Source organism: Poromitra crassiceps, assembly GCF_964638095.1.
Source record: "Poromitra crassiceps genome assembly, chromosome: 7".
Lineage (NCBI taxonomy): Eukaryota > Metazoa > Chordata > Actinopteri > Beryciformes > Melamphaidae > Poromitra > Poromitra crassiceps.
This window is the reverse complement of record NC_139628.1, coordinates 5,974,739-5,985,358: the sequence shown is the minus strand read 5'-3', so window position 1 is coordinate 5,985,358 and position 10,620 is coordinate 5,974,739. Positions and strand designations below refer to the sequence as shown.

Below are 10,620 nucleotides of genomic sequence, written 5' to 3'. Positions count from 1 at the left end.
GAATAACATACATGTGTGTTGCTCGTATTTGCATATATGCGGAAATATGTAGAAATATTCTTATATGTTAATTGCTTATATGTACATATATCTAAACATATGCAAGAATAACCCTATATGTCCATTACTTACATGAGCATATATGATCACATGTATGGGAGTACTCATATATGTTAATTGCTTATATGAGCATACATGCTTACATATGTAAGTAAATTCTTATATGGTAATTGCTGATATGCACATATATGTAGGCATATGTAAGTTTAACCCTATATGTTCAATGCTTACACAAACATATATGATTACATGTATGCGAACATCCGCATATGTGAATTGATTATATGAGCATATATGTTGACATACGTAATAATAATCATATATGTTTAATGCTCATATGCACACATATTTTGATATGCAAGAGAATAACATATATGTGTGTTGCTTGCATTTGCATATATGCGGAAATATGTAGAAATATTCTTATATGTTAATTGCTTATATGTACATATATCTAAACATATGCAAGAATAACCCTGTATGTCCATTACTTGCATTAACATATATGATCACATGTATGAGAATACTCATATATGTTAATTGCTTATATGAGCATACATGCTTACATATGTAAGTACATTCTTATATGTTAATTGCTGATATGCACATATGTGTAGACATATGTAAGTTTAACCCTATATGTTCAATGCTTACACAAACATATATGATTACATGTATGCGAACATCCGCATATGTTAATTGATTATATGAGCATATATGTTGACATACGTAATAATAATCATATATGTTTAATGCTCATATGCACACATATATTGATATGCAAGAGAATAACATATATGTGTGTTGCTTGTATTTGCATATATGCGGAAATATGTAGAAATATTCTTATATGTTAATTGCTTATATGTACATGTATCTAAACATATGCTAGAATAATCCTATATGTCCATTACTTACATGAGCATATATGATCACATGTATGGGAGTACTCATATATGTTAATTGCCTATATGATCATATATGTCAATTTATATTTGGATCACATATATGATCCTCACATATATATGCATATATCTCAGGTGGGTTTGTATGCAAAGTGCATACATGTACATGTATGTGACATATATGTGGACCTTGTGTCGGATGTATGTCCATATATGTGTATATATGCCTCTTCCGTATGCCAGCTCATACAACATTAACCCCCGAGGTGCCACTCATATGAAATTAACCCCAGATGTGCCAGCTCATACGACATCAACCCCCGAGGAGCCAGCTCATATGACATTAACCCCCGAGGCGCCAACACACAGAAACACAACGGGCCAACAAGACTCCCACCAAACTAGGCTTGAAGGATGTGTAGCGGCCTGATAATCTAGTTATATTATATTTATACGTATATTATATTAAGCGTAATTGTGTCATGAACATGAGACTTTATGTCTATGTTATCATTATTATCATATATACTGGTTTTATATAGTGATAAGCAACCAAGTGAAGGATCAAATTGAAGTTACTGTCTTTTTGCTTGGCATCACCCCTTATTATTTTGCAGACAATGCAAAGCCAGAGTAAGGTAACTTCCAAATAAGGGTCAAAGGTCAAGTTTGAGCTAAAAAAAATTATGTAGATAAATAACTACATTAAATAAACAAATAATTAACACATTTCCAGTTTTCTTCCTACAATACATTTGGCTGGACAACAACAAAACTTTAAAGTCATTTATCTCAGTTCTACACTCTGGCGAGTTACCCCCTTTTAGCTTTGCAGGGCAGAGCTAGCTGTTTGATTAAACACAACCAGAGCTTTATTGGAATCAGCACAGTGTGGAATCCGATTGGTTGCATGAAACTCCTGGTTGTGTAATAATAACCGACTCAACAACAGCTACCTTATACCTTACACCAGTCAGGACCTGTTGTCCACCCAGCAGTAATGAGCTGAATAGAGTCCGTTGAGTTGGGAATGTGTAAATTATCAGTAAATGATTGCATTACTCTTTACTTGCCTCTCATTGATTTACTCTGTTGTTTATTCATTTAGAAACGTCTGCAGAGTGTCAACGTCAACACAAATGTAATATGAAGGAGAAATTTCAGTGTTTGTTTGAGGGGATTGCTAAAGCAGGAAACCCGACACTTGGGAATCAGATCTACACGGAGCTTGCCATGACAGTGGGAGAGAGTGGAGGTGTCAATGATGAACATGAGATCACACAGATTGAAGCAGCATCCAGAAGCCAGAGACCAGAAACACCAATCAAATGTCAAGACATCTTTAAACAGTTATCTGGAAGAGATAAACCAACCAAAACAGTGATGACACAGGGAGTGGCTGGCATTGGGAAAACAGTCTTAACAAAGAAGTTTACTCTGGACTGGGCTGAAGACATAGCCAACGAGGATATAGAGTTCACATTTCCATTCACTTTCAGAGAGCTGAACCTGCAGAAAGATAGAGTGTGCAGCTTGGTGGAGCTTATTCATCACTTCTTTCCTAAGACCAAAGAAGCCGGAATCTACAGGTTTGACAAGTTTAACGTTGCGTTAATTTTTGACGGTCTGGATGAGTGTCGACTTCCTCTAAACTTCCAGAAGAACGAGATCCTGACTGATGTTACAGAGTCAGCGTCACTGGACGTGCTGCTGACAAGCCTAATCAGGGGGAATTTGCTTCCCAAAGCTCGCATATGGATAACCACCCGACCTGCAGCAGCCAATCAGATCCCTGATGAGTATGTTGACGTGGTGACAGAGGTGAGAGGCTTCAATGACCTACAAAAGGAGGAGTACTTCAGGAAGAGATTCACAGATGAGGAGCAGGCCAACAGAATCATCTCCCACATCAGGACCTCACGAACCCTCCACATCATGTGCCACATCCCAGTCTTCTGCCACATGATTGCTAATGTTCTGGAGTCTGTGGTGAATAGCAATAAGAGAGAAGACCTTCCCAAGACCCTGACTGAGATGTACATCCACTTCCTGGTGATTCAGACAAAACGGCAGAACGTCAAGTTTCATGGGAAAACTGAGAAAGATTCACACTGGACACCAGAGAATAAGAAGATGATTCTCTCTCTGGGAAAACTGGCTTTTGAGCAGCTGGAGAAAGGCAATCTGATCTTCTATGAAGAAGACCTGAAAGAGTGTGGCTTTGATATCACATCAGCCTCAAAGTACTCAGGAGTGTTCACACAGATATTTAAAGAGGAGCGTGGTGGGTGGGGGGACAAGGTGTTCTGCTTTGTCCATCTGAGCCTTCAGGAATTTCTGGCTGCTGTTCATGTCATGGTCTCATTCATCGATTCTGGTGTCAATCTGCTGTCAGAACCACAATCAAAATCCCTGTGGTCTCTGAAGTTAGGAGTCAAATCTAAACCAAATGTCTACCAGAGTGCTGTGGACAAGGCCTTAGAGAGCCAAAATGGACACCTGGACTTGTTCCTGCGCTTCCTCATGGGCCTTTCACTGCAGACCAATCAGAAACTCCTACGAGGCCTGCTGACACAGAGAGCAAGTAGCTCACAGACCAATCAGAAAACAGTCCAGTACATCAAGGAGAAGATAAAGAAGAATATGTCTCCAGAGAGAAGCATCAATCTGTTCCATTGTCTGAATGAGCTGAATGACCATTCTCTAGTGGAGGAGATCCAACAGTCCCTGACATCAGGAACTCTCTCCACAGGCAAACTCTCCCCTGCTCATTGGTCGGCTTTGGTCTTCATCTTACTGTCATCAGAAGAAGAGTTAGACGTGTTTGACCTGAAGAAATACTCTGCTTCAGAGGAGGCTCTTCTGAGGCTGCTGCCAGTGATCAAGGCCTCCAATAAATCTGTGTAAGTGCTTAGAAAACTGGATAGATTGAAACAAGGAGAAAATCAATGCTCTTGTTTGTCTCTATCACTAATTGCCAGACACTCACTCACTGATTCCCCATTGTTGAAACAGACATGTGTGGGTCTTGGCCATAGGGATAGGTACGTGCTAGAGAGCCGGGATTTGAGGGGTGTGTAGGGTTATTGACTAGGGACCTATGTGGGGTGTTTGGGGGGAGGGGTCATAGGGATATGAATTAGGTGACATATAACAGTGACATATTATGTGTGTTGCTTGGGGGGGCGGGGGATCGAGAGAGTGCTGTGGTCTAAAAGGTTTGTGATCGTTCAGGAGCTCACACTCACACATACATTCATACCTGCAAGCTGACCAGTACAAGTCTGATCTGCTCGCCACAGGAGCATTTGGGGTGAAGGGCCTTGCTCAAGGGCACCTCAGTGGTGGTAATGCTTTCCACTTTCCCCACCCAGATTTACCCTGCCATTAGTACAATTTTCAAAATTGTGAACTATGAGCGTGAACTACTTCATTTAAAGCTGTGTGAACTGAACTTTGGGCTAGCTTTTATGTGAACTTGCACAACAGTGGACAGCAGTCTGGGTCCGGCTTAACTAGGCTTGCCTGGTCTTGTTCTCCTTCAGGCTGAGTGACTGCAATCTGTCAGAGAGAAGCTGTGAAGCTCTGGCCTCAGTTCTCAGCAGCCAGTCCTCTAGTCTGAGAGAGCTGGACCTGAGTAACAATGACTTGCATGACTCAGGAGTGAAGCTCCTCTGTGCTGGACTGGAGAGTCCACACTGCAGACTGGAGACTCTCAGGTAATATCCATTCACTTTTTCCTTTTCCCCTTTTTTCAATTGAATTGACACATTTCTCCGAACTAAGGTCTGTGCTGACCTGAACTGTGTTGGATTTTTTTCTGCTTAATTTTGAAAAGTTTTGATGTCAACATGTAGCACTCTTTTGTAACTCCTGTCAATTACTTTCCATGATGATATTTCACCATTTCCTCTCCTTGCATCATCAGTTGATGCAAGGATTGCAAGGATGAATTTGACTGTATTGTGCAACTATTTTACAGCTGTATACATAAAGATATCGAACATATAGCTTGCTTTGGTGTGTGTGTGTGTGTGTGTGTGTGTGTGTGTGTGTGTGTGTGTGTGTGTGTGTGTGTGTGTGTGTGTCTGTGTGTGTGTGTGTGTAGGCTGTCAGCCTGTATGGTCTCAGAGGAAGGCTGTGCTTCTCTGGCCTCAGCTCTGAGCTCCAACCCCTCCCATCTGAGAAAGCTGGACCTGAGCTACAATCATCCAGGAGCGTCAGGAGTGACACTGCTTTCTGCTGGACTGGAGGATCCACACTGGAAACTGGACTCTCTCAGGTATGGAGAGGCAATATCTGCTAGAAGGCTGAGAGTCACACACATTCTCTGTCACCCTGACTATGTTTACTGTACATCAGTGGCGGCAGGTGAGCTTGAAAGCAAGGGAGGTTAGTTACTAATTTTTTTTCTTTTTTTTCTTTTCTTTTGCAGTTTTAAGACAGATTTAGAGAAATATCTCAGTTTAATTTCGCATTAGGATTAGACTGTTGTGATGTCATTATTCAGTTTTAACCATCAATAATTGGTCCTTTTCTCATTTAATTTCTCAGAGTAAATACTGAATATTTATTTCGAGATTGTTGTCAATTATTTGTGCTCTTATGGTTATTATTAGCTTATTTACTCACTTCTACACTAGCTTAGATTGTGTTAATTATGGAAGGAATTATAGTGAAAATAGATTATCCCCCCTTTTTGCTGGGGACCCCCTTTGAAAACCACTGGCTTATAGGCTACAACTGCTGTGAGAAGCTGGTGATTTTTTGCACATTTACCAACATACTCATTTAGTTCCATTCAATTGCATGGAGGGGAAAGTTACCATCAGCTTTGAAGCATTATTTACCCCCCCCCCCCCCCCTCTTCCCAACATGCTAGGTTGACATGCTTGGTCCAAATCGATTCCTTGTTTCTTCTACTTTCATATGGTATAAAGATCATCACTCTAGCTTTAAAAGGGAGCTCCCTGTCAGCCATTGTTGTACTGGCCAAATTCAGTTTAAAAATGTGGGAGTTTAAGGTTGCCGTTTTTATTTGCATTTTGACAGGCTATGCAGCATGAAACATTAATACAAAAGAAATAGCGCTGCTTGGTGGACCATTTGCACACAGAATTTAACTTGAACTTAATTGACTTACTTGCACATCCATGCCGTCTGTAACCGGTGCGCGTACAGCCGATGACGTTGCAGTATCCCAGTGTTTGCTTTGTTGAGATTTCAGCCTCCATGTGTACCACGCCGCCCTCTCTAAACTCGCGTTGTAGAAAGTCATGTTGGGCCGCTCGCACAATACAATGCAACGACTGTCTGGCTTGTGAGCTAACTTACTGCTTGATAAAAAAAAATAGGAAAAGAGAAAGGGGAAAGTATAATATGGTGCTACTGTCTGTAAATCTATCTATTAGCCTACTGCCAGGTGGTCAGAGCAAAGTGGAGGTCATCACCTCCTAGTAGGCAATGGAGCTGGATTCCACAAGATTTTCAGACGCATTCATCATTGGACAATACAATGTTAATCTTAGCAATCTATCCAATCAACAACAAATTTGGTTGAATAAATTAATTGATTGTTGTTGGGTTTTTTTGGTTTTTTTTTTACCTTTATTTATACAGGGGGAGTCTCACTGAGAGCAATGCTCTCTTTTTCAGGAGTGCCCTGTTCACATTCACACACACATTCATACCTGGAAGCTGACCAGTACAACCACAGTCTGATCTGCTGGCCACTGATCAGCTCCACTGGAGCAGTTTGGGTTAAGGGCCTTGCTCAAGGGCACCTCAGTGGTGGTAATGAGGGAGGGGCAAGCGCTGCCTTCTCACTTTCCCCACCCAGATTTATCCTGCCGGTCCCGGGGATTGAACCGACGACCTGCCGGTCACAAGCTCACTTCTCTAACCATTGGGCCACCACTCCCCCGATATTGATTGGTAAGGGCGGTTTAGGCTTCAGATAAAAATGATTGGTTGAAAAACACATAATTTCACTGTTCCCTGTGAATTGCGAGTGTTTTTCAACCAATCATATATTTGCATTAGATAAATTACCAAAGAAATAATTACCCTCAGGGGTAATGTTTTTGTACCAAACCCCTGAGGGCCGGGCCAGACTACTGTCTGCATGGAGCTCTCCTTTCCATCAGTGCCCTACAGGTGTCACTGTTGTTGAAGCATTTTAAGAATATAATGAATGAAAAAAGGAGCTAAAAAATGAGCTACAGCACGAGGTGCTGTAGCTTGGGATAGGTGGGGGGGTAAGGGGTGCACTCGTGCATGGCACGAACAGCCAGGCACCCCCAGTCACACCGGTGACCAAGTAATAGGTGCGTTGATTAGGGATCTATCTCAGCCGGGTGAGCCGTGCCTGACAGCGCACGGCTGTTAGCGGTCCCACTGATTCAAGAGATAATTACGGAAATACCTATCATCGATGACGCGGCCTAGACAGCGTTTCTGTTGGGAAACCCCGGCTCTGACATGTGGTGGCTGGCCGTCCTCCCGCCCTCACCTGCTGCGGGGTAGGCTGACGAGACTCCACAGTATGCCCTAATTGGAGGGAGCCACAGCCCTCCCTGCAGCCTTTCTCCACCCACTACCCATTTTGAAGCCCTAATAATGATCCTCATTGCCATGGTAAAAGCTAATGGGGAAATTGTACACCCTGCCATAATGCCTATCTCCAGCTGCTGTCAAGCTGTAGTGTACTCTGCTGTGGTAAAGCAGAGTTGAATATCTAAGAAGTAGGCTTTAACTAAGCTCTTTATACTACCTGGCTGGCACTCGAAATAAATCAAAAGCCTCCGATAACAGACTATGCGGCACTGACCCGAAAGCATTAGCCAGGTCCAAGAATACTACATGCAGGTCTCTCTTCTCATGCCTAGCTGACTGGATTTGGTGCCAGATCATGCTGGTGTGCTCTAAGCACCCTGAGAAGCCGGGAATTCCAGCCTTTTGCACCGAAGTATCTATTAGCCTATTATTCTCTAGGTAACTAGACAGCCTCTGTGCCACAACACTGAAGAAAACCTTCCCTTCAACATTAAGGTCTAAACTGACTTATCTCTAACGAGTCCCTTTCTTTAGGAATGAAGATTCCCCTTGCTCTGCGCCACGCCTTAGGAATAACCTGCTTCTTCCAGACTCCCTTCATCAGCTTCCATAGAAACTGCAACACATCTGGAGCACTCTTATACAGCTGGTAGGGGACTCCATTAGGACCCGGGGCTGAAGAGGCCCTTGCACGTCTCACTACTTCTTGAACTTCTTTCCACCTTGGTGGGCTATCATCACACTGGCTCTCTATTTCACCAATAGGTGGAATATCAGCGGGGACTGTCATCTCTCTAAACCTTTCCCTATCTTTGTGAACCTCCTCCAAATACTCCTCAAGCTTCTGCTTAGGTACCATAAGGCTACCATTCTTCTCCTTACTAAACAATGACTTCACAAATCTAAATGGATCCTTATAGAATGCTATTCTAGCTCTCTCTTTCTTTTTCCTATTTTTCCTAATGCTCTCTGCTCTTCTTAAAACTGCCAACCGCTCCCTCACATCTGACTGCAAGCAATCAATGCCTTCCTTCTCAACCTCTGTAGCTTTCCTCCACTGCCTCTTAAGCTGTCTTCTCTCCTGGATAAGTATCTATCTCTTGTTGGCGCCTATATTTAACTACCTCACCCTCTAGTTTCTTCATTTTCTCAAAGACGCCAAACCTTTCTTTACCATAATCATAAATAAGATCTCCCATTTTCTCCAACTTACTCTCAGCAGTTCCTTTAAGCTTCTCTAACACCCTAACCAAATCACTATTGATATCTTCTCACTTCTTACTTTCCGCTGCACCTGGCCACTTAACTCTAGGCCTCTGACCACTAATCTTCTCCCTCTTTGGCTGGCTGGCCTCTCTGCCTTCCTCAGTGCTAGGACCTGCCTCAACATCAGGGGTGCTGATGTCCTGCGAGCTGTGGGTTACGTCCTGTCGCTGGACTTCACCCGACTGACTTGATAAACTTCTTAAGAAATAATTATCAATGCGGGGTCCCTGTGTTCCCTCTACCAAGCACCTCTTCCTGCCTTGATGGATTCTAAGGCCCTTTAAAGTTGTTACCTTCTGCCAGCCACACAAGCAAACCTGACGCTTCTTCCCATCTAGATCTGAACTAGTGGCTTCCACTGACATGTTTTCCCTACTCATAGTCAAGTCCGTTCCAGAGTCAATAACCCTGTCAACCATAGGTGAGTCATCTTCCGCCCCCGCTCTCGCAGACTCTAGGGGTGTTTTTACATAATTCCGTTTCATAGCAAGTTTGGGTGTAACCAATGGCCTATTGGCCTTGGCTACTGCCACAATGAGCAGCTAACCCATTGCAGCCCCGGTGGGGTCTAATCCCTCCTGTCAGCTGTCTTTCCATGCTGTCACTAGGTCTTTCCCTAGTTGTCAGCTGCACTATTCACAACACTCACTAGCCTAAGCTTTAGTATTAATTAATACACAGGACAAGATGTTACTATTCCTCGTGCCAAAATCCGAGCTTGACGAAGCTGAAACTGCGAGCATCGCCCCCGCGGCAGTCCCGCAAGTCGACCTTGCTCCACCAGCTCCCCTTACGACAGCAGCAGAGGACGATAATGATGATGATGTCTTTTCCCTGGCCTCATCTGTCTCCCTTTCCCCACGTTCCCCGTCTGGAAGCTTTGGGTCCTGGGAAGATGCTCACTGGAGAAAAGGCATTAAAGAAAATTCCTGTTTTTTACACCCCATTATTAATTAATACACAGGACAAGATGTTACTATCCCTTGTGCCAAAATCCGAGGAAAAACACATTAAGCCCAATCCAGAATAAAACAAGCTAACAGGCTAACAAACGAATAAACAAGACACAAATCACCAGTTACCTACCCTAGCCAACAGCAGTATGAAGCATGTCATTGGGGTTTTCAAGTGGGCACCTTCGTTCACCGATGTTTCGTTAAGTTAGGCCCACGACACCTCAAGAAGGCTTAACGGTGTATTCCAGCATCCTGGAAACACCCCCCTCCATGCTACCAGCACACAACTGCATATTACAAGACCAGACCTTATTTCCACCTTAACATATCGTCGCTGTCGCGCCAGGACCTCGAATCTCCAAAACAGCAACTTTTCAGGAAGTTAAAAAAACCTGTTTGCTCTTAAAATACTGAACCAAACGTCGTCAAAGTTGGCACATGTCTTAATTATAGTTAGTTTCCCGCTGAATGTGTCATTACTTTATTAATATCTTACCTGGATAAGCTCAAATGATGTTCTTTATATTATCAGTCCGACTTGGAAGCACTCTCTCCCGGCCAGTCAGGCGCTGATGGCCGCCTCGCCTCTGGTATGCTCATGCACGAGACCCAAGCTCCGGGCCGCCGGGGCGCGCGCATGAGCAGCAGCAGTGCTCTGAGCCTCTCATGGCCGAGGCGGGGGCTTTGGCATGGGGTGAGAACAGTCTGACATAATGTAGCGTTAACGTTACTTTATTCAATTCTCTCTCCTATCCACTCAAGAGGTTTCCACTACTCTTTTATCCTCTCTCTCCTCTGCTCTTGACTCTCTCTGCCCTCTCACCTCGAAACCTCCTCGATTCTCTCCCCCTGCTCCTTGGTTGTCTGAATCTCTGCGA

General features: G+C 43.4%; 1 protein-coding gene across 1 annotated transcript; it reads left to right on the top strand.

Annotated features, from left to right (window-relative positions):
* Positions 1–2,111: 2,111 nt before the first annotated feature.
* On the top strand, positions 2,112–9,244 carry LOC310780290 (NLR family CARD domain-containing protein 3-like; the record flags this gene model as incomplete). The annotated part of the gene is made up of 4 exons (XM_083640849.1): positions 2,112–3,868; positions 4,511–4,684; positions 5,074–5,247; positions 9,238–9,244. 4 exons carry the CDS (start codon positions 2,112–2,114, stop codon positions 9,242–9,244), a joined length of 2,112 nt encoding a protein of 703 aa, XP_083496975.1.
* Between the last annotated feature and the right edge of the window lie 1,376 nt (positions 9,245–10,620).